Consider the following 25,705-nt stretch of genomic DNA (forward strand, 5'->3'; position numbering starts at 1 on the left):
AAGCCTAAAAATACGCAGAGGAAGCTGGCTGGGAGGGAAATGGGGTCACGGGAGATGCCGGGTGGCTCACGGCAGAGGCCAGAGCTGCTGCAGTTACTGACGCTGTCCCAGTTCCAGCTTTTTCCTGAAGAAACACATCCCTTGCTACTGACAGAGTCCAACTTTACTGTGGTTCACAGGGTCTCGGCATTAAAGTGGCATCTGTGTTTCACGGATCCTGTAAAGGTCAGCTGGGGTGCAGAGCCCCAGGTCCTTCAAACTGGCACACGTGCATGCAGGCTGTGGGTCTCTGAGACGAGAAAGATGAAGGCAGTGAGAGTCAGACCTGGCAACCCCCTGCTGCAGGGCAGGGAGGGGACAGTGGAGAAGAGGGGGTTTGGTCCACGCTCTACCCGCTATGCTCCCTACACGGGGGACAGAAGAAAAGCTTCTGCCCCCAGAATATGGACAAAGAATGGAAAACAAATTTGAAAAATTTAATAGCTCAATTAAGTAATTAGAATTTGAAATTTAAAATGAGAGGGGTTTTGAAATTCTGATTAAGTTGTTTGGAAAGAAACTGATAATCGAGGGAAATGCATGTCTGATGAATGAGAATACAAGAGGTCAGCACCAAGTTAACTGTACGTTTCTACCTTCTAACGAATAAACGCAAAGAAATGAAAGACCAGGAAAGACAGAGGGAGATCTTAGTATCTTCAGAGGTTAAAAGTTTTTAAAAACCACACAAAGCTCCTTTTCAAAAGAATGTAAACTGAGCTCTTTAAATCCTCACAGGCCGCAATTTGATATGAACGTAATTGATCACTCACGGCTATCACGTGATTAAGGCTAAAATACTAAAATGTATAAAGATGAAAATGCAACCTTTTGTTCATTGTGTTGAATGATTTCATGGTTTAACTTATTAGAATAAATAATGATAGACAATATCCTATATTATATCATGCTCATTAGTCAGTTAAAAACTAGGCTTTTGTTTATTTGTTTTACAAGCCTTGCTACCTTCTTTCAAAACACCATACCCTAAGGAGTACCCAGCTTCTGGGGTGACAGATATTCTTTTTTCACTCACCCGGGCTGCTATAAGGATGTTATCAGAAAACTGTACTGTTATCAATGTCAGTAAATTTAACACTGATATAATACTTTTATGTAAATTCATATTCCATTTTTGTGAAGTGACCCAATAATGTCCTCTATAGTGTCTAATCCTGGCTTTAGACACTAAGGTTCTCAAAAGCTGCCTTCATGCTTCCCTAAATGCCTCCAAGTCCACTGGTGATTTCACTACTGGGCCTTCCCATGCCTCTCTGCTCAATGATGCTTACACGAAAAACATTTTACATAATAGCTTTTAAAGGGAGTACAGCTACTTTGGCAATAATAATAATAATACAGATAATAGATTTTTTTTTCCTGCAGCTATCAAACATTTCAATTTTTTTGTCGAGCTGCATTTAATGATGTCCTGAAAATATAATTAGTGGTAGTCCTGTTTTGCAAGAATCATTTTTCCCTCAAGCTTTTCTCTCTCTCCACTAATTTCCCCTTTCAAAATAAAAAAGGAGTTTCAGAAGCGGCGGAAAGTAGACATAAATTCCTTGCAAGTCCCTATAATTCTCTGACTTTACCCATTGGATATGGACATGATTTACAATGCTAGTCTTTGAGCAGTTGTCTTAATTAATGCCTTCAGGAGCTGGGGTATAAATATGATGCTAAAACATTTTAAACCATAGTTGTAAAATACGAAGAGTGGCCTGATTCACTGCCTTAGTGAAGCCAGAGCACTGCTGTGTCTAATGTCAATAATTAGTAGCTTGCTTAATGTTTATGGAAAACGTGCCAACATTTTGGGCCTATGAGGCCCAATGAATTCATAACGATGAAGCAAATAAAAGCACTTTATCCTTTTTTATACTTGGCTTTATCCTTCGCAGCCAGGGCTCTGATGGAACTTAGAAATTCTTCTCACATAATCTGCCGTATTCTTTCTGCCAAAATCATAAACAGAGGAGCTAAAAATATGACATTAATACTGTTGACAAGAACCACAGAGACATTAAGAACACACACACACTCAGGGAGCAACCACGCTTCTGGTCGTCCCCAGCTTCTTCCCTACTTTGAGAGCATCCCCGCAGGCCGCCGCCACTGAATTAAAAAGCCCATGGCGGGGAGTGGGAGGGATGAAATGGGTGAAGGGGATCAAAAGGTAAAGCTTCCAGTTATAAAATAAATAAGTCCTGGGATGTAATGTACAGCATGGCATTACACAGTTACAGTAATAATACAGTTAATAATACTGTATTGCATATTTGAAAGTTGCTAAGAGAACAGAGCTTAAAAGTTCTCATCACAAGAGGAAAATAACTTGTAACTCTGTGTAGTGATAGTTGTTAACTAGATTTGTTGTGATGATCATTTTGTAATACATATAAACATTGAATCATTGTTGTACACCTGAAACTAATGATTGTTTTGTTTTTTTAAATTTATTTTTTATACAGCAGGTTCTTATTAGTTATCTACTTCATACATATTAGTGTATATATGTCAATCCCAATCTCCCAATTCATCCCACCACCACCCCTTACCCTGCTTTCCCCCCTTGGTGTCCATACGTTTGTTCTCTACATGTGTGTCTCTATTTCTGCCTTGCAAACTGTGAAACTGATATAAGTTTATATGTCAATTATATATCAATAAAAACAAACCTAAACCCCACAGAACTGAAACATGACAGAAGATACCTTGTACCTACACTGATTAATCATTTGTGGATGGACCTGACATCATTTCCTTATCCCCTTTACCTTGGCAAACAGGTTTTATTGTTTAGCTGAGATATGAACCAGGTTAAAATAAATAAGTAAGTAAGGCCACTGCTGGGGGAGAGGGTATGGGGTTGGACTGATGAAAAGAGACAATTCCCACAGGAAGAGGGTTTCCTAAGTGACTAAACTGACACCAGAGCTGTCACACTGCGGAATGACTAACAGCTCCCACACAACCCTGACCATCGCAAATTCAAGATCTCACACTTTCCTTCGAAAATGCCTCCATACCTTCACTTTGTAGGTTCTGTAGTCTGCTCTGCCCTGAGAGCAAAAACAACAGCAACAACAAAGAAAACCCCACCTCAGGGCTTCCCTGGTGGCACAGTGGTTGAGAGTCCGTCTGCCGATGCAGGAGACACGGGTTCGTGCCCCGGTCCGGGAAGATCCCACATGCCGCAGAGCGGCTGAGCCTGCGTGTCCGGAGCCTGTGCTCCGCATCGGGAGAGGCCACAACAGTGAGAGGTCCACGTACCTCAAAAAAAACCAAAAGAAACAAAACCCACCTCAGAGGCCAGTGTTGTGTCCAAATGGAACTTTAACAGGGGTTCTGGGATGCCCTGATTCATGAGGTCATTAAGAGGGTGGCTCTTTTACTCTCAAATTAGTAGTTCAGAGCCCTTATGGCTTCTGTCCCACCAGAGCAGCCACTGGCAAAATTGGGCTCTTCCTTTTTGCCACTTTGGTGTCAGCTTATAAAAGTGGGCAGCTCCACTTCTAAGCAGCTTGGGGAAGGGCTCTACACAGCCGAGACTGAACCACATCAATCCTGTGGGAATGAAGACCTGGTATGAACTGGGTGTCCTTCGTCTTCCCCGAGGGAGGCAGTGGTTAAGAGCGGGGGCGCCCTGCAGCCTGCAGCCTTCGTAGTAATCCTGGCTCTGCTGCTTGCTTGGTGGCGTGACTTTTGCTGCCACCCGGATTTCTTTATGTTCTACAGAGTCAGTAGCAGTGCCTCCTTCCCAGAGCTGGGAAGAGTACCTGAGTTAATACATGGAAAGTTCCTACACAACAGCCTGGCACACAGTAAGTGTACCCGATCATTATTACTCAGCAAACGAGGCCTGATTCAACTAATGACGAGAAAGCACACGGGTTTCCCATTTCTAGACACTAGCAAAATAAAAACTAAACTGCTGAAATAATAAGGAAATGAGACTCATTTTATTTAAAGAAAATCTTTATAAAGAAAATCTTTATAAAGAAAATCTTTATAAAAACTGGTTAACCCATAACCCACCAGTGGGCTCCCAGGCTTCGGTTCCCCCATTCCGCACTGTCTGTCTTGAGAACTGGTGGACTGTCACCCAAGTCTCTGTGCGCCTTCTGAAATTTCCCCAATTCACTCATTCCTGCCGCAAGTATTTACTGCACCCCTACTGTGTACCTGGCAAGCTACAGGCACTTGGGATAGAACACTGAATGAAACGCAAAAGACGCTGGGCCTTGTGGAATTTACATTCTAACAGGGAGATTAGATAATAAACGATAACAATAATAAATTAATAAGTGACATAATAAACTAGAAAGTAAATGCCATGGAGAGAGGCAGAGCAGGGCAGGGGTAAGGAGTGCTGGGTAGGGCTGGGTGAGTGACGGTTTTAAACAGGAACTTCAGGGAAGGCCTGAGCACCCATCATGATCCCCTCCAGTCTCAACCCCTCACTCAGAAGGGTCCACCCAGAAGGACAGGGGTCAAAATGCCCAAGTCTCCTTGGTGACAGTCGTGCAGCAGCCCAGCAGGGATGCAAGGAGGCGAGATCCACACCGGGTGTGCGTGGGGCTCACCCCAGCTCACAGCCTCCCTTCTCACAGAAGACGACGTGTGTTGTAACAGCTCCACAGTTGCAACTTCCAGGATCCCTGCAGGGGACATGCCATTTGCAGGAGTCACCTTGACTTCTTCAAGGCCTCGTTGGGAAAGTGAGATCTGAGCGAAGACCTGAGAGAGGTGAAGCTGGCCTTCCGGACAGCCAGGAGCAGAATATTGCAGGCAGAGGAAAGGCCCAGCGCCAGTGCCACGGCGTGGCCTCGCCTGCTTGGCAGCCAGTCTGGATGCTGTAGCAGAGGGAGCACGGGCGCTGCGGGAGGGGAGTGCAGGTCACCAAGGACCTCACGGGCTACTGCTGGAGGCCGGCTTTCATTATGATGGAAAAGGGCAGCCATGGCAGGGTCCTGAGCAGAGTGACATGATCTGACTTGGGTTTTAGGAGGCCCCCCTCTGCCAGCTGGGAGGCTACTGCAGTCATACCCCTGGGGATGAGCAGTTGAGTGCTCGAGATGAGCTCTGGTTTTGGGAAAGCATTTACAAGGCTACAGTTTAGAAAACCCTACGATATACCCTATAGGACAGGCACCAAATATCCATACATTTATCACCACTTCAGTTGTGCAACATCAACAGCAACATTCTGGGATCAACAGCATCTGCTCTTGGTCCAAGGGGGACGGCTGAAGGAGGACGAGGCGGTGATGAGAGCTGTGAGTCAGCCGGTGTCCCTCCCAGCCTACTCCCAGCTCGGGGTCATCACACAGTGTGCTGACCGGCTCTGCGCTGCAAAAATATGACAGGGAACAACACCGACAGCCAGGGCTCAGAGCCCCAGTGCCGGAGGCTTCCCTGACCGGTGGCCACTGAGATGGGCGAGTGGGCCTGACTCTGCCGAGCATGTCCAGCCAGTGTGAGCATTCAAGAGCTGAGTTACTTCTGCCCTGGTTACTGTCCCTGCTGGAGAGGATGTGCTTATTTTTAGCCATCATGTGATTCTCCAGTATTTTCCAGGCTCTGCTTGAGTCACTCTGGTTTTGGAGAATTTTTCAGAGGGGGAAAAAAAAAATGCAGGAGAGAACTCCTCATCTTAAAATTAGCTCAAATATTAAAAATTCTGATGTGTAAGAAGTTACTTGAACGTGGTATATATTTCTTTCGATAAGCTGACTTTTCACACCTCTCACACCCTGGTAGAGAATTAAGTGTGCTTTGAAATGCATTAGGTGCCAAACAATTACTGTCTTGGTTCAAATTCTTGTTTTTAAATTGTTCTCAGAGCAATTCTTCTCTAGAAGCGGTGAGGTTCCCTCACCCCCGTGAAAACAAGATGCACCAGAATCCCAGCAATAATTGAGGGGAACACTCCCTTGCCTGTTTGCTGCAGCAGTAAGGAAAGCTGGTGATTGAAAGAGTCCAACAAACTGAGACAGCCTGCTGAGAATAAAGACACACAGGCATCACCATGACAACAGCATCACTGTGTCACGCATTCCTGGCATACATCAGTCATTTAAGCAAAAAGCTTACGAACTAAGACGGCCATTTCAGGGGAACACAACTATTTAGTTCCTTTACGATGTTCAGAGTCCTGCTGATTCCATTGGCAAGACCAAGTGTTTCAGGTTGTTTTGCTGATGGTGGTAAGTCTGCTGTGCTCCATTAACACTACCTTACCGGGACTCCCTTGCAAAGAGAGACAGTCTGAGGCCACAGAGCCGCTGGAGCTCGGGGAGGTGAGAATCAGAGCTGAGCCCCACTGGAATCATCCACTTTACTCTACTCCAGCTGGCTCCCGCTCCAGGTTTTCTGCTTCCCCCAACCATTGACCAAGCCAGAAACTGTGCATCATTTATCCTTGGCTTCCCCTGTCCTTCACCTCTCATATCCCATCACCATCAAGTTTTGTTGACTAAACCTCCTTAAAGGTCTCTATAACCCACATGGCCATGACCTTTATTCAGGCCACCCTCCACTCCTACATGTTTGGCTGCAACAGCTTCTTAGCTGTTGTACTTAAAACCTTTCAGTGGGCTTCCCTGGTGGCGCAGTGGTTGAGAGTCCGCCTGCCGATGCAGGTGACACGGGTTCGTGCCCCGGTCTGGGAAGATCCCACATGCCGCAGAGCGGCTGGGCCCGTGAGCCATGGCCGCGGAGCCTGTGCGTCCGGAGCCTGTGCTCCGCAACGGGAGAATCGGCAGGCGACACGGGTTCGTGCCCCGGTCTGGGAAGATCCCACATGCCGCAGAGCGGCTGGGCCTGTGAGCCATGGCCCCGGAGCCTGTGCGTCCGGAGCCTGTGCTCCGCAACGGGAGAGGCCACAACAGTGAGAGGCCCGCGTACCGCAAAACAAACAAACAAACAAACAAAAAAACCTTTCAGTGAGTCCCCAGAGTCCCCATAGTAAACTGTAAACTTCTGTGACTATAGAACTTAAGGTGACTGCTACATCTTCACCTCCTGCTATTCCCACCTTTGTGCAGTCCTCTCCCCTGGAATGTGGGGGGGAACTGTGGCTTGCTTCTAACCAACAGAATATGGGAAAGGGGATGGGATGTGACTCCCCTCATACGGAACCCAATTCAAAGGGAGTATAGAAAATTCTTCAGGTCAAAACTCTTTTCTATTCCTGCCCAACATACCAAGGGACAAAAAAAGGCACCAATGATAAAGAAAAATAGGCTCACTGGTGATCTGTGATGTTCTGCTCATGGAAACTGAAATAAATGGTAAGTCATGGCCTTTTGAGGTTTGACAAGTTTTATGGTGAGGCTGAGACGCTAAATGCCAAGTTATTATATCTATGGAGAGAAAAGGAACGATCCATCACAGGAACACGTGCGGTTGAGTTGAAGAACTGATTAATATTTCAGCATGTAGAGGGAGCAGCTATCTAAGAATGACCCAGTGCTGGTTATGAAAGGACCCAGCATTGTTTAAAAAAGGGCTAGGATGGCTTGCTTCCCAGGTGCAGCTGGGGCAACAATGGAGGCCCTTACCCTCTTCTGCAAAGTCTGCTGTGAGGGCATAGAGTATGACATGCTGAAATTCGGGCCAGTTTTGTCTGAAGCACTTACTCTTCACTTTGTAATCACCCAGACCATTAACTCAGAGAATTATCTGAATTGAAAGATTAAGAAATCAGAGATAAGTAATCCCACTAACCTAGGGCTCAGTTTTCTGGGCCTTATACACATTTCTACTTCGGGGCTGATAAGAGGCCTAGAACAAGTGGCTTAACGTTTCCTGCATTTACAAACATACATCAAATATAGTGACTCTCACTCAAGAGCCTATTGCAAGGATGACGGGAATGTTTTCGAACATTTAAAAATTATTGCTCTTGGGACTTCCCTGGTGGCGCAGTGGTTAAGAATCTGCCTGTCAATGCAGGGGACATGGGTTTGATCCCTGGTCCGGGAAGATCCCACATGCCACGGAGCAACTAAGCCCGTGCGCCACAACTACTGAGCCTGCGCTCTAGAGCCTGCGAGCTACAACTACTGAAGCCGGTGTGCCTACAGCCCACGCTCCTCAACAAGAGAAGCCACCGCAATGAGAAGCCCATGAACCACAACGAAGAGTAGTCCCCGCTCACCGCAACTAGAGAAAGACCACGTGCAGCAACAAAGACCCAACGCAGCCAAAAAATAAATAAATAAATTTATTTTTTAAAAAACCCTTAAAAAAATAAAAAATAAATAAAAATTATTGCTCTTTAAAAAAATAAATGCCGTTTGAATAGAACAGCACGTGCTCTGTTTCAAACCTTTACAACAACGGTCGCCAACTCTTTTGGCACCAGGGACCGGTTCCGTGGAAGACAATTTTTCCACGGACTTGGGGAGGGGGGTATGGTTCAGCAGTAATGTGACACTGGGGAGCGATGGGGAGCAGCTGTAAATACAGATGAAGCTTCGCCTGCCTGCCGCTCCCCTGCCGCTCACCTCCTGCTGTGCGGCCTGGTTCCTAACAGGCCACGGACTGCTACCAGTCTGTGGCCCGGGGGTTGGGGACCCCTGCTTTACAACACTGGAGGGCCTTTTATTTCCTCCATTCAGTATGCAATTTGAATTTCGTTTGTGAAAATTTACGCAGTTCAGTATAGTGTGGGGAGCAGATAAGAACATAACATAAGACCATATCCATGATATTTGAGAGAGGCAATATAATAATATAATGGTTAAAGAGCATCGGGCTCTGGAATCACAGGGTTCCCTATTTCCAGTGTGTGACCCTGACAAGTTGCTGAACCTCTCTGTGCCTCAGTTTCCTCAGCTTTAAAATAGGGGTGTAATGGGAACTCTCTACCATTTAGGATTGCTGTGAAGCTAAACTGAGCTAACACAGGTTAAGTGTTTAGAACAATAGCTGGCATTTAGTATGTATTCAGTACTTACTCCCTCTATATTTGATGACTCCCTCTACATTTTAAATGTTTTCCTTTTCCCTAACTTCCATTAAAAATTCTATTCATATTAGATTTAGATTTTGAGAGTTACACAACAGTAACACCACAACATTTTGTAAGTTTTGATCTCCAAGCTTGAAAAAATTCCGGTTTTGAAAAAAAAACAAAACTGTGACGTATTTTGATCCCCCAAAGCCAAAACAATTAAAAATTATAAACTGAATCAGTAAATTGTCTGTCAAAGGTGCTGTTTCCTTAAGCAAACACATTGTGATGGAAATGAAAAATGCAGGGCTCTTCCTTGGAAGAAGCCCTTGGCCTCTTACACAGGCACTGCCAGAAGATTCCTATCTGAAGCTCCTGAATTCTTCATGACTCTTTGCTCCTCTCTGTGCCCAATATTCCAAACTCATAGATACTCAGTCTCCTGGCAAGGCAGAGCACTGCTCATATGTGATGCTGTGGTTTTATCAGTGTTATAGATACGGAAATGCCGTTTTAATTATTCTTCGAGGAGAAAAGTATCCCAACGCCTATCTTACATATTTCACATACGATAGATGTGTAACTGGAGGAACAAAACCACCAATACCCCTCTTCTCCTTCTAGGGAGTAGGGAATGTCATCTAAGAATTTAATTAATTGGACCATCATAATTTTTTCCCATTTTCTCCAGGCCTACTTGTAGCTAAGGGTGTAGCCATTAACTGGTATGCAGCTTAGCAATGGGATGGTTTCTCAACATGAACAGGCCAAGGACATGCAATGCTGATATAGGGCAGGGACTGAGTGAAAGATACATTGTTCAGATAATAAGGAGAAGTGCTAACACCTATTTGAAAAGAAGTCTTGTTAATTACGGGACTGGTAAGAAAAATGCATTTCTTCCTTGTTATGAGTTGATATTGCATGATCTTTTAAAATTAACATTGGATCCTTGAAGTAAGTAGGTATAGGAATAGTACAGTATGTGGTTAGGTGACTGGGGACTGTGAGGCAGCAGTACCAGGCAGATATACACTGGGAAGTTGTAAGAATAAATAGGCCTGAGTTCTCTTTGATGGAGAGATCATGAAGGGACCAGAAAGGTGGCACTGCCTGTGCCTATCCTAACAGAGTTCTGGAAAGTAAATGCCATTATGGACTGCTTAAGTCTAAAGAGAAGACATGGGAAATATTCATTTCTTAGAGTAAATGACAGCTTTGGGGTGAGACTAACATTTATGTTTAAAGGGTGGAGTTTCTCAAAAGATAAATGAAGATTTGCATCCTGGCAATAAATAAGGAAAAAGGTCTTGTATAATGGTACAGGCTTGAGGCCAAGGTTAGAACCCTTGAGTGAAATATAACTTTTTGAGTACTTTTTACTTGGACTCTGAGTTAATACCTGTTACGTCAGGAACATCAACACCCTGCAGAGCAACATAACAAAATCCAGAGTCTCCATAATATAACATCACAATGTCTAGGACACAATCCAAAATTACTCAACATATGAAGAGTCAGGAAATGGTGGAATTAGCAGACAAGAACTTTAAAGCAGCTATCATAACCATTCCCAGTCAGGTAAAGTATGCTCATAATAAATGAAAGATAGGCAATCTCAAGAGAGAAAGAAAAAAAATTAAAACTGAAAAAAAATGTTGAAATTTAAAAAATGCTCAGTAGTAGAATGTAGATGACAGAGGAAGAAGAGGGCTAACTTGAAGATACATTAATAGAAACCATCTAAAGAATAGAGAGAATACTGGAAAAAAATGAGCCTCAGGGACCTGAGGGATAATTTCAAAAGCTCTAACATATGGAAAAATGAAGTCCCAGAAAAATAGGATAGAGAGAATGGAGCTGAAAAAAATTTGACAAAATAGTGGCTGAAAATCTCCCAAATGTGGTAAAAGACATAAACTTATAGATTTAAGAAGTCTAATGAACTCCAAAACAAGATAAGTTCAAAGAGAACATCATAGCCACACTACTGAAACCCACAGATAAAGAGTCTTGACTGCATCCAGAGAAAAACAACTTATCATTATAGGGGAAGGTGATTATGAGTATGCATTTCTTATCCTTAGAGGTCACAGATAGTGGAAAGATATCTTTAACAGGAGGGAGGGAGGAATAAAAGATCAGTCTGAATTCTTTACCTAGGAAAATTTTCTTTAAGAATGAAGGTGAGGGGCTTCCCTGGTGGAGCAGTGGTTGAGAGTCCGCCTGCCGATGCAGGGGACGCGGGTTCGTGCCCCGGTCCGGGAGGATCCCACGTGCCGCGGAGCGGCTGCGCCCGTGAGCCATGGCCGCTGAGACTGCTCGTCCGGAGCCTGTGCTCCGCAACGGGAGAGGCCGCAACAGTGAGAGGCCCGCGTACCACAAAAAAAAATAAATAAATAAAAATATGAAGGTGAGGGCTTCCCTGGTGGCACAGTGGTTAAGAATCCATCTGCCAATGCAGGTGACACAGGTTCAAGCCCTGGTCCAGGAAGCTCCCACATGCCGCGGAGCAACTAAGGCTGTGCCTCACAACTGCTGAGCCTACGCTCTAAAGCCTGCGAGCCACAACTACTGAAGCCCGCGCTCTGCAACAAGAGAAGCCACCACAATGAGAGGCCCGTGCATTGCAACGAAGAGTAGCCCCCGCTCACCGCAACTAGAGAAAGCCCGCACACAGCAATGAAGACCCAACGCAGCCATAAATAAATAATTAATTAAAATTTTTTAAAAAGTGTACTTTGATGCACAGAAGTTTAAAAAACAAAAGAATGAAGGTGAAATAAAGACATTCATAGAAAAAGGAAAGCTAAAAGAATTTGTTGCCATTGCACCTGCTCTACAAGAAATGCTGAAGAAAGTTATTCAGTCTCAAGAGAAATTAAATTATAGGGAACTCAGACGTTCAGGGATGAAAGAAGAACACTGGAAATGGTAAAAATATGAAAAATAAATAAGTTTTTTCTCTTAATATCTTTAAAATTCATGACTATTTAAAGAAGCATTGCCTAATAGAAATATAATGGGAACCATGTAAGTAAACATTTTCTAGTAGCCACATTAAAAAAAATCTTGAGATTACTTTTAATATATATATGCAAAATGTATACAATATATGCAAATTACAATTTCTATGTGTAATCAATATAAAAATTATTAACTAGTTTTATATTTTTCCCATACCAGTTTTATATTTTTCCCATACTTCTAAATTCAGCACGCATTGTATACCTGCAGCACATTTCAAGGCAGAATAAGCACATTTCAAGTGCTCACAAGCCACGATATCAGACAGTGTTGATTTAAAACAATAGTTACAACACTGTCTCGTGGGGTTTATAATGTAATACATATGACAGCCAAAACAAACGACAGTGGAGGGAAGGGTTGCCAGGGTTCCACATTTTACATGAAATATTAAGTACACTGTGAAAAGGTAAGAATATATACGGTAATCGTTAGAACAGCCACTGAAAAAAAATCAATGCAAAGCGGTACCGTTAAAAAGGCAATGGATAAATTAAGATGGAATGCTAAAAAATATTTTTAAAATTCAGAAGACAACAGGAAAAGAGAAACGGAGAAACAAAAACAAAGGGGACAAGCAGAAAACAAATGATAGATCTAAATCCAACCAAATCAATAATTACATTAACAATGGACTGTACGCTCCAATGTCCAGAGATTATCACAATGAATAAAAAATGCAAGACCCAATTACATGCTGTTTATAAGAGACACACTTTAAATATAAAGACAAAGATAGGTGGAAATTTACCTGCTATGGAGAAAGATACACCACGCAAACAGTAAGCATAAGAAAGCTGGGGTGGCTATATTAATAATTAGATAAAATAGACTTCAAGACAAAGAGTATTACCAAAGATAAAGAGGGAAGCCTCATAAAATACAAAGGTCAGTTCATCAGCATGACTCAACAATCAGAAATATCTACGCATCTAACAACAGAGCCCTAAATACAGGAAACAAAAATTGAGAGAATTAAAGGGACAAACCGGTAAATTCCACAATAAATGTTAACACTCTCTTTGCAGCAATTGTTAGAATGAGACAACAACAACAAATCAGTAAAAACAGAGATGATCTGAATAACACCATCCACTACCTTGATACTGATATTTCTAAAACACCATACGACCAACAGTTGCAGAATGCATATTCTTTTCAAGTGACACTGACCAGGGGAGACCACTTTCTGGGCCAGAAAATCAAGATCAGAACAAGGATAAAAAAAACCCACTGTAAACTGCTACATTGCATTGCTTCTCCTAAAAAACCCAAAAAAACCCCCAAACTTTTGGGGAAAGTAAAAGCAACTCTTCTTTCCGCAAAGGTGATAGGCGATGCTCACTTAGATTACAGGTACTCAAAGAATATGCAAACACTGGTAAACAAATAAAATCAATAAACATAATCACTTTGTTAAGGTTGTATGAACAGCCTTAGAGAACCCAAAATTAAAGATAATTGAGAGTGAGAGTATTCAAATACTCAATACAGTTTTTGAAAGTCACTGTTAGGATTTATTTAAATCTCCATTTAGGAATTTAATTATGATCATTCAAATGCTTTATTCTATTCAATTCTACTTCTTAGGTTGCTTCCTTTTTGAAATCATTTTTCTAGTATTTCTACTAATCTTATTTTGAGGCTGCAATGCCTAAAGGAAAGTCCCTAAGGAAAAGAGAAAGCTCAGAATCAATTTCCATAGCAACTCTAAATCCATCACACTATATTTGTATATGGGAGTTTGATTTCAATGCATTAATATATGTGGGTTTGCAACATGTCTAAGCTGTGGTTGCTATAGGAACCGCAACCTCAAATTTCGTTTTAAGTTTAGTTAAGTGCTCACACATAAAAACTGATCCTGCTGACAGCTATCTCGAGTTGCAGATATGGCTCATAGCAATAAATTTATAAACATCATGACTCACGATGACATATGCACTTAATAGATATCTGTCATTATAAAAATGTGTATTTTAACATATGCTCCTTGTTGGGAGATCAAAAGCAATTCAAGATGCAATTCCTCAGGATGTAGATAGAATAAGACTTGCCAGGCAGCCATCCACCCTTAGCGACAGCCTCTGCTCGTGCTGAAGCTTGTTACGGCCCAGGTAAGTCACCCAAATATACACAGACACCAACGGGTTCTATGGCTTCTCTGAATCCACGGAATACTGGTGTCTATACTGAGATGGCAGAAAAATCTAGCACGTTTTATAGTCAGGACATGCAAATTACTTTTAATATATTAGCTTAAGGATATATTTGGAGAGAGATAAAGCCACTGCAAAATGAACCAAATATCCCAAAGCCAAAATGAAAAAATAATTAAAGACCATCTCCTGTTTTCGATTACACCAGATGTTGCTTGTTTCCACTAATACAGATGATTAACGGCCAAGGCCTAGAGATGGGCACAGAAATTACTGCTGAATGCTACTGACCTGGCATCAGACTGGCATAGATATGTGAATTCCCAGACAGCTGACCCTCACCTCATCAAGCACTTTAATTTGTCTTAAATTTTGGATGGACACAATTAGACTTATGTACGACGAGGATGGTCTCGAATGGTTTCAGACCAGAGGCAGACAGGCTAGTTTAGAGACTGTAAAATAGTTCATGGGAGAGATGATGATAAATAGAAAATTTAAATCTTAAGAATTAGAAGGGAACTCTGAGTGTATCGATTAGTGCATGCTGGTGTCATACAGATCGTGAGGGCTACTGAGAGACATGGAGCTCTTTCATTCAGCAACAGAGATCTCAGGCTGCTGGACTATTTATAAGGTTTCATTAAGATTTTCTGGCTCTTCTTTTACTGATGCTCACACTTTGTAGTGCTATCAGTATACTCCTTGCCCTAATAAGATACACGCTGAGAAATCATATCCCCATGTTTGTTATAATTATATCCAAGTCAAGAAAGAGCAAATTAAGGGGGGTCGAGAAGTACAAATTTCCAGTTATAAACTAAATAAGTCATGTGGGTGTAAAGTACAGCATGGGGAATCTAGTCAATAATATCGTATTAACTTTGTATGGTACAGATGGTAACTGGAATCACTGTGGTGATCATTCTGCAATGTGTACAAATGCCAAATCACTATGTTGTACACCTGAAACTAATATAACGTGGTGTGTCAATTAGATGTCAATTTTAAAAATAAATAAATATATATAAAAGAAAGAGCAAACAGACTCTGGGTAAGTACTCTAGGAACTCTCCCTTGTGGAAAGAGTAAAGTGTATGAATTTTATAGCACAGATTTTACAACACCTATTCTGACTTTTAGAAGACGTTTTGGCTTACACTTTCTTGGCTCTTTTCCCAAGAGTTGGATACATGACCTCTAGAAAAAACTGAGGTCTCATTGTATTTATAGGAGCCTTTCTCCTATTATAGCTTTTAAAACAATGTTCTACATGTGATGTATACCTTGCTATAATCTTTTCAGTATAGTTTTACTACCCCACCATGTCCAAGAGTCAGAACATGTCTCATAAAAAACCGTATGACTGGTTTGACTTCTGGAAATATCCTTCCTCCTTGATTAAGACCGATGAGGTAAACGTGGTCGAGGTATCAGGAACACAAGCCTTGGTAATACTGTCTTCCAGAACATTAAAAACCAAATTTATGATCTGCTGACTTTAATGTGTTTCCTGAGCTTTGTCACCAGAGAAGTTAAGCTCTGGAAACAACGTATTTCTTTTCCAGGTTCATGGACATTCTTTCTATCAAAATGGCACAAGTTTCTCTGTGGCTTTTGTGAAAGACAGATGAGGGAATTCCTTGAAAATGAGGCCAGGGTAGCATAATGACAGTTCTGTTTGGGGGTGGGGTGGGGTTAGAATGGTTGGTGCCAATTTAAGGACACGTTATGACTGTAGAAGAAAAATGTTCTGAGGCCTTTCCGGTTCCACTGCTGAAAACTTGAAAAAGTAGCAGCTGAGTTTCAAGATGGATCTGTACATCATTAGCAGCTGCAGAAAAAGAGCTTGCGGTGAGAGCTACCAGCTGCTCTTGGTTTTCGTACCTTCCTGTCCCCCAACTCCATCTGCCTGTGTCTCCCCAGCTCTGAAGGAGACACACCACTCCCCTTCTCTATCCTGGTCCTAGAATAATGACACTTTCTGACAAAAGCTGAAGGCCTGTTTGAACTGCAATAAACGTTTGTTCCCCAAACTCCCTGTGGCTTCATTTTTACCCAAACTCTTCCCAGCACTTCTGTTCTGAAAAAGGTAAACATTCCCTTTCCTCGCCAAACCTCCTGCGATGCCCTTGACCCCAGTTTTTCCCTCCAGCCTCAGGGTCATTGTTCCACCAGTTTCCCCTCCTTTTTCCTATTATTCCTTCTCACGGACCTTTCTCCCATCTTACAAACCTGCTCCTTGCGCCGTGTCCTAAAAGCAAACAAAATCAAATCGAGGACAAGACCATTCTCTCCCCAGTCTTACTTCCTAAAGCAACTGTCAGCTTTTTCCCTGACACCAATAAAATGTTTTTATTTCCTCCACTTATTCTCCTGATTTGGTGAAGGTGGAATCTCCTCTCACATCACTTTCACGTTTGTGTGTCATGCCCTTGTTAATAACCCGCTGCAATCTAGGTGTATGGATTCAGCATTTCTACAGACCAGTTCTCTAAAGAACTCTTAATCACCTCCCAGGAGCCAGATTTCTTTCTTTGGCCTATTTTCAGGCTTCATCCTATCTGATCTCTCCAACAATTAATACTCAGCGCTGTTGGTGATCCCTCTTTCTAAAAATGTCCTACTGTTTGTTCTCTGATGTTGAGCTGGTTTTTCCCCGATGTTCCTCCTTTTCTCAGCTTCCTCTTTTTCCTCTTGCCCCTTAAATGTATGTATTCCCAAAGATCTGTGCTTCGTTTATTTTGTTCAAGCTTATTTATTCTATGGCTTTGAAGCTGGATTTTTATGCTGTCTCAGTTTCCTTTCTCCAATTCCTCAGCCCCCTCCTGGACCCATCATTCCACTGAGTGACCCCAAAGGATCCTTCCAGTCCTCATTGTACTTGACTCCTCAGCAGATTTAGACACTGGTGACCGTTCTGCTCCCTTCCTTCTATTTCCCTGACACGTCATTCCTTCATTTCTTTCAATCTTTCTGGTGTCTTCCCTGCTCCTATGTAAGCCCTTCCTTTTCTACCCAAACATTAAATGTTCGAGTTCCTCAGGGACTCTATCCTTCTCACTGGGGACTCACTTCCAGCTTCAATTACCTGGATATGGAAGACTCACCAATGTTTACCTCTAGCCGACACTTCCTTGAGTTCCAGACACATGTCCACACAGTTTAGTATTAGTCTTGTTATAATCATTTCTAATAATTCTCATTGGAAGCTGGGCATAAATAAGGAATTTGCATTCTTACAGAATTAAGGCTGTTGACTTAACAAGTGTGAACACTGGTGTTCAGGATGGAAACACATGGTTTCTGAGGATTTCATCGTTTAACTCTGTAGTATCACAGCTGATGTTTATAATAATGACCCTCATTGGACAAGAACACATTCTGCTAGGTAAAGTCTGTTCTCTAGGCAAGAATGTTTGTAATGTATTTTAGAAAGATTTTTCTCCAAAATAGTTAAAACATTTTTTCAAGTTCTAGGTATTTATCCTCAGTGACTTCACTTTGGGATGAAGTTGGCTAAGTGAGGTCTTGCTGAATGTTGTCACATAGAAATTGGCACTGCCCACACAGGAGACAGGATGGATATTTCATGAATTTCCTCTGAAGGATTATAGATGATGATCCATATTTAAAAGTGTAAATTGGTTCACAGTACGGCGCAGGAGGGCCTGTGAAAGTGACTCTAGGATTTCATTGTTACGGTACCTGCTGTCGGGGAGTTTGCATGGTGAGACTTCTTGGGCAGGTTGAAGATCTGTTCGCCGGGGTCGGGAGGAGGAATTGCATCTTGCCCTTGTCGTGCTTCTACGGGGTCATACTCCTTGCCATCGTAGTTAGCATCATAGAACTTCTTAAACCACTGAATAAAATCCAGGTTGTCCTGGAAACGCCCTTTCACGAGCTTTTCCACTGGAATTACCTGAAATATAAAATCACCTGGTGAGTCACGACCCTCAGCCTTGTTTGTATTGAATACAACTGAAGTGTTCCCTAAATATAACCTTACATCTGCAATTCATGTCTGCTGGCCTCTCCCCCAGTGTCTTAGCCAGTGGTACTCCAGAATTCATATAATTTTTCATTACATTAAAGAAAAATTAAAATGTCGTAGTTGGTTCTCCTGGAATATTTAATACATCTGAACAAACCATACGAAACAAGGAATACCCTGAGCTGTCAAGGGGCTGATCCTCTTCGTAGAATGTTTATTGCCAAAGCACATCCCCCCAAAAACATGGGTCTGGGATGTTGTGCTGTTTCAAGGTTGAAAGGTTTTCCTATTTCTTTGTAACACTTGGTCTAGCTCTTAAAAGGACTGTAGCTATTAGAGAGTACAAATGAATAAGACTCAAGTCAATGAAAACTCACACTAATCTAACGGTTCCTATGAAACAAAATGAGCTTTCATGGAGTGTATTTACAATGTAGAGAGACAAGCATAAAATAAAAACAACTAACCACAATACAGGGCTCAGTAATTCATGGGTGACACTGGAGCACAGTTAATGTGCCAGGGGGGTACATGTCTTTTTTTTTTTTTTTTTGGTGGTACGCGGGCCTCTCACCGCTGTGGCCTCTCCCGTTGCGGAGCACAGGCTCCGGACGCGCAGGCCCAGCGGCCATGGCTCACAGGCCCAGCCGCTCCGCGGCATGTGGGATCCTCCCGGACCGGGGCACGAACCCGCGCCCCCTGCATCGGCAGGCGGACTCCCAACCACTGCGCCACCAGGGAAGCCCTGGGTACATGTCTTAAACAGGTTTCTTTTTGTATTTTGTAACTGTCTTATCAAGACTGGGTGTAAATTAAGTGTTTTTAAAGGGCAGCCTAAAGATCCAATCAGTATTCCCTTTCGAGGTCTTTTCATTGTACTATTTAAGTATTTTCATGTTTTCTGACTTGTAAGTTTTGTTTATGCTGGTATTGTGATTGTTTTAGAAAGTGCCTTCTTGGAGCATAAGGCCCTCTAATTAACATGCTACTGTATTTTGCTCTCTGCCAAACGTGAACATTTATAAACAGTTTTAGATGATGATGATGCATTAGCCATTCAAAGCAGGCACTTAACTTCTGTTGACTTAACTTAGCAATTCCTATCAAAATGAAAGTTCCGGGGTCATAAGTTCAAAATCTGAGGTGGCGAGGAAATATTTGTGCATGTGCTTCTCCCACGTGCTGTCACAGGCTATGACAAACATGAACAGGGATCACTGTCTCTATACCAGGATCTTTGGGTAGAATCATAGCATATTAAGCTAGAGAGGCCAACAAAGGTCATAAAGGTCAGTGCTCCTCCAGTACAAGAATTTTATCTTCAAATTTCTTTTTTTTTTTTCTTTTTTTGGGCCACACCGTGGCTTGCAGGATCCTAGTTCCCTGACACAGGATTGAACCTGTGCCCTCGGCAGTGAAAGCTGGGAGTCCTAACCACTGGTCTGCCTGGGAATTCCCTATCTTCAAATTTCTTAACAATGGCTGACCCACTCTCTTGAGTGTACACTTCTACGGAGATATGGAGTCCCCAACTTTGTTACATAGCAAGTTCCATCAATAAACCTATGAATGGGTGTTTCTTTCCTTTTTGATCTAGAAGCATGTATAGAAAAATGATACAGAAGTATACAGAGAAGTGATGCTAATAGGAAGAAGAATCTATATAACTCTGGTTTTGAATAAATACAGAAGGAGCTAATTGGAAATTAACCACAGCAAAGGATATCAAGTTGAAAAGGAGTCAAAAAATGAAAATGTTAAAGAGGATATATGTTTTGCAATAAAAATTGTGAGAAAATGAGAAGCCAAAATTTTCTTAATATTTTGATAAGAATGCTTTGATTTAGGAAGATATTAATTGCATAAATTAAAAAATATATACAGTTCAGCAAACTATTCTTTCCTTTTTAACCTCTATCTCTTATAACCCAAAATTTTAATTTTTTTTTTTTTTTTTTTTGCGGTACGCGGGCCTCTCACTGCTGTGGCCTCTCCTGTTGCGGAGCACAGGCTCCGGACGCGCAGGCTCAGTGGCCATGGCTCACGGGCCCAGCTGTTCCGCGGCATGTGGGATCTTCCCGGACCGGGGCACGAACCCTTGCATCGGCAGGCAGACTCTCAACCACTGCACCACCAGGGAAGCCCCAAAATTTAAATTTTTATTTCCATAGCCTATTTACTGCTACTATCTATGAAAAGAAAACTTTCTATTTCTCCCCTGCTGTTTTTTCTCTTTTCCCTTATTCAAAATTCATTTCTTTCCAACCTGTTCTCTCCAAGAGCTATATCCTAAATAAAGACTACGAATGTAATATGTATTGGAATAGCAGGAAACATGCAGAGCCTGAAGGGGCTTCAGCAATAGACCTCTATGGGGGAAAAAGGACTCTAGTCTAACTTCATTTGTATCACTCTAGAATAAAATTATGAAGTTCAAAGTGGGTGAAAGAATATTTTACGGACATTGAGTGAGAATCTGAGTATATATATTGGACACTTTAACATGCAGTCCTCGCTTTAATTTCATAACCACAGGGAAGGGGGTTTTAGTCCCATTTTACAGATGGGTAAACTCAGACTCAAATAATTTAAATAACTTGCTCAAGTCATGGTGCTGGGATTCAAACCCGTGCCATTTCTACCGTACTATGCTATTTCTTTAAAGAAACAAAACACACAAAGAACCACAGTGGCATCTGGCAAACATAAAAATTTCTCATCTGCAATGCTAATACAGAATAACAACATTTCAGCATTCATAATTTCTGTTAGCGTTTTTAGTCTAATGGCTACAAGTTTAGAAATCTCCTAAAATAAAAACCTCATGCGAATATGGGAAGTGAGGGCTGGTGCTTTATGCTCAGTACAGGACCCAACCTACTGTAGTGATGTCAAGATATATCCCATTGACACATTTTTGGATTTTTGCATCTCTGCATAAAAACCATTTTAAGCAAAGACAATGCATTTTATGGAGGTACAAGTGTGTCTCCTACCTTATCAACATTCATTCGCTTAAACGATGCTTGCAGAAGCTTAAAATTGTGAATGTACTCATGTTCCAACTTCGCTTGAAATTTTACTTTCTTCAAACTAATGCAGCCAGGAAAGAGCATGTCCATGAACTGGCAGTAGGCTGCTCCTGGAAAGAGACAAGAAAAGGACCAGTGTGAGTCAGACTGTACCACGTGCGACTGAGGGTTGCTGGGCAGGAGGGAGCTGGGAGCCCAGAGCCCTCAGCCCTCCTGCCGTGTGGGCTCCTCTCCTCATTGCACCCACATCTCCTCATCCACCAGGGGAGGGTGCTGGTGGGCAGGGACGTGCCTTGACGCAGCTCCTGCCACTTCCCCATCCCTAACCACTGTGGTACCGACGCTGTTCACCAGAGCATCACCAGATTCCACAGTGAACAGAACTTCATCCTTCAACACCAAGGAAATCAGTGTATGAACAACTCTTCTTAGCTTCTATCAGAAAAAAAAGGAACATATTTTTCCTTCCATCTAGCTGCTACTGGCTCCAAATCATTAAAACACATAAGAGAAAAATAGCAGAAAATTTCAACATGAGCAAACTACATGAAATATGGAGCTCAAAAAAATATGCATACGCCGCCCAAGCTGTTTTATGTCCACCCTGCAAAATGACTGAGGTGAAACCGTTTAACTAAGCCAACTAATACAAAAAACCGTTGTATACCAATTTAATTTCAGTCCAGAGCAATGAGGTTCCTATATTAACGTGAAGGATGGAGACATGGAGACTCTGAAACTTACAGAAGTTCAGAGTCATGCTATTTATGACTGAGAAATAAAAATAACAGACATGTTCAATGAGTTCCCTGAGGAAACAGTCATAGAAAAAAGGATATTAGTAAGTCTTTCATATATATATATATATATATATATATATAAATTTTATGCAGAACTCTTAGATCATAACAATATCAACTAGAAAATCCCAGGAAGATCATACATATCGACTCACAAAGGCTAAAGGCATTTAGAAATTCCAAGCCAGAATGATTATTTTTCTTTTACAAGTAGGAAAAGCAATCGAGTGGTGAGAATGGAACAAATGGCCATTTCTGTGTTCTTTCTTTCTTTGCTTCTCCAGATCTCTTGGTCTGTTTCTGTAACGTGTCAACGATATGCCTTTCTGAACATAAAGGGTTCTCCTCCATCCTTTGGTATCAAGGTTTCTGTGAGGAGCCTTTCATTCTGTTTGGGCGACTCACCTTTACACAGGAAGAGCCCACTTGGTCTCTTATGTCAAACAGATGTTGAGCATCCTTTACTGAGATAGGAATCCCAGGAAAGAGGGAACCAGATATTAAGAATCTAAAGGCTGCTACAACAGGAAATGGTGGGGCAACTCATTATTTGTAGGCAAGAGTATAAAGTGATGAAATATAGGCCACAATAAACATCACCTCCAGAATCCTTATATCTGTGGATGCTTCCTTTAGATGCCAATACCCTAAGTACAAACTGGTACTTCTGTAGTCAAGCAGATGGGTTCTCTTAAAAACAAGACAAAATAAAACAAACCAAAACAAAAAACACTGGAGGAGGTGAGAGAAGCATCATGATCTTGGGGGGCATTCTTACAGTCATCATCCAATTATTCAGGTCCTCCTTTTGAAGTGCCACCAGATGGAGCCAATACCAAAAGCCATTCAACATGATTTTTATACAGATGGGGGTGTCTACACACAAGTGTCTCATTACCTGCTCTTTAAAGAGTTATTTTCACTTTTGTAGTGGTTAGCATAAAATTTACTTATGGAGACACCGGTATCTATGTGTTCGTACAAATCCAGCAAGCAAATCTTCCAAATTTAAAAAGCAATAACAGCTTTTGAAACAAACAAAAAAACCCCACCAAACTCGAATACAGAGCGTGAAGGAAGAAATGAAAAATCATCTCTGGTCTCATCATCCAGAGAAAACCACTGTTAATATTCTGGCATATAACATTCTATTTTTTTAAAAATTTAACAGACCATGGTTCCCTTTCTGGATCATTAAATATTCGCTACTGACATTTTTAATGGCCTTCTGATTTTATATCATGCTTAGCAACTTTCCCAAGCCAAGATTACATAAATATTCATGTGTATTTTCTTTAAGTACTTTTATGGTCTCAAGTTTCACATTTACATTCTGAATAGACGTGGAATTTATTTTGGCCTATGATATAAAGGACGGTTCTAATTTTAGTTATTCCAAATGTTAGTGGAAATTTTTGGCTCCCCAGCATTTGGACACCTTCCTATCTGACTTGATGCACCAGGGCCCTGCCTCTCACCACAGTACCGAAAGTGGGCAGATATCCCTTTCCCAACACCCAGGGTAAGATGCAGGCCTGTGACCTAGGCTCTGCCTTTGGATGCTCTTGCCCGGGTCTCAGAGTCTTAAGGGAGTGAGTGAAACATGCAGGGATCATTAGAATTTGGTCATGGTGGCAGCGGTGGGATCTAGCAGATGCTTCAGGAGCACAGCGGCATCCTAACCATCCTAGTCCAGTGGCTCAAGGGAGGATCTATTCCTAGTTTCTTCACATCTTTTGGATGCTGTCACCTTCTGAGCTTGGTTCCCCACTGACTGTGAGAGCTGCCCAATGTGATTTCTGTAAATCTGTCTCTGCTTAAACTTGCCAGAATTATTTTCTGCTATTTTCAACCACAATTGCTGACTGATAAAGTTAGCTAGGTGTTGAAAACCATAATTTCATAGATAATCTATACTTTTCCCACTGAGGAATCACTAATTTTACTCTCTCTCTGACTTTCCAAATACATGCATTTAAAGTGTCTTCAAGGTTTTTTTTTGGGGGGGAGGCAGGTCCTGTCCCCATGATAGGTTCACAGTCTTCATTATTTAAATACATATATAATATGTATTACTATCTGTAGAATAATTTCTCCTCTCCTTTTTCTCAAAATTTTCTTAAATTCTGTAATGCATTCGTTCTTTCCATTATAATTTCGAATTATACTGGCATGAAGAAACTAGATCTTCATTCATGGCATGAAGAAACTAGATCTTAAAAATTTAGTCATTTATTGAGATAGCCTCATCCACCAGAGGGCAGACAGCAGAAGCAAGAAGAACTACAATCCAGCAGCCTGTGGAAAGAAAACCACACTGACAGAAAGACAGACAAAATGAAAAGACAGAGGGCTACGTACCAGATGAAGGAACAAGATAAAACCCCAGAAAAACAATTAAACGAAGTGGAGATAAACAACCTTCCAGAAAAATAGTTCAGAATAATGACAGTAAAGATGATCCAGGACCTAGGGAAAAGAATGGAGGCAAAGATGGAGAAAATGAAAGAAAGGTTTAACAAAGACCTAGAAGAATTAAAGAACAAACAAAGAGAGATGAACAATACAATAACTGAAATGAAAGATACACTAGAAGGAATCAATAGCAGAATAACTGAGGCAGAAGAATGGATAAGTGTCCTGGAAGACAGAATGATGGAATACACTGCCGCAGAACAGAAAAAGGAAAAATAATGAAAAGAAATGAAGACAGCCTAAGAGACCTCTGGGACAATATTAAATGCACCAACATTCACATTATAGGGGTCCCAGAAGGAGAAGAGAGAGAGAAAGGACCAGAGAAAATATATGAAGAGATGATAGTTGAAAACATCACTAACATGGGAAAGGAAATAGCCACCCAAGTCCAGGAAGTGCAGAGTCCCAGGCAGGATAAAGCCAAGGAGAAATACAACGAGACACACAGTAATCAAATTGACAAAAATTAAAGACAAAGAAAAATTATTAAAAGCAACAAGGGAAAAACAACAAATAACATATAAGGGAACTCCCATAACATTAACAGCTGATTTCTCAGCAGAAATTCTGCAAGCCAGAAGGGAGTGGCATGATATATTTAAGGTGATGAAAGGGAAGAACCTACAACCAAGATTACTCTACCCAGCAAGGATCTCATTCAGGTTCAACAGAGAAATCAAAAGCTTTACAGACAAGCAAAAGCTAAGAGAATTCAGCACCACCAAACCAGCTCTACAACAAATGCTAAAGGAACTTCTCTAAGTGGAAAACACAAGAGAAGAAAAGGACCTACAAAAACTAACCCAAAACATTTAAGAAAATGGTAGCAGGAATATACATATCGATAATTACCTTAAATGTGAACGAATTAAATGCTCCAACCAAAAGACACAGGCTCACTGAATGGATACAAAAACAAAACCCATATATATGCTGTCTATAAGACACCCACTTCAGACCTAGGGACAAATACAGACTGAAAGTGAGGGGATGGAAAAGATATTCCATGCAAATAGAAATGAAAAGAAAGCTGGAGTAGCAATACTCATATCAGATAAAATAGACTTTAAAATAAAGAATGTTACAAGAGACAAGGAAGGACACTACTAATGATCAAAGGATCAATTCGAGAAGAGGATAAAACAATTATAAATATATATGCACCCAACATAGGAGCACCTCAATACATAAGGCAACTGCTAACAGCTATA

General features: G+C 41.6%; 1 protein-coding gene across 3 annotated transcripts in view; it reads right to left on the reverse strand.

Moving 5' to 3' along the window:
- The window catches only part of MAPRE2 (microtubule associated protein RP/EB family member 2), a 164,332-nt gene that overhangs the window by 18,253 nt on the left and 120,374 nt on the right, over nt 1–25,705 (reverse strand). For all 3 annotated transcript variants that reach the window (XM_032602450.1, XM_032602449.1, XM_032602451.1), the window contains 2 exons: nt 21,181–21,326; nt 17,899–18,112 (listed from right to left, as the gene is read on the reverse strand). In XM_032602450.1, the coding sequence (XP_032458341.1) occupies nt 17,899–18,112; nt 21,181–21,326 (360 nt within the window). The remainder of the gene's footprint in view (nt 1–17,898; nt 18,113–21,180; nt 21,327–25,705) is intronic.

Source organism: Phocoena sinus, chromosome 14 (assembly GCF_008692025.1).
Source record: "Phocoena sinus isolate mPhoSin1 chromosome 14, mPhoSin1.pri, whole genome shotgun sequence".
Lineage (NCBI taxonomy): Eukaryota > Metazoa > Chordata > Mammalia > Artiodactyla > Phocoenidae > Phocoena > Phocoena sinus.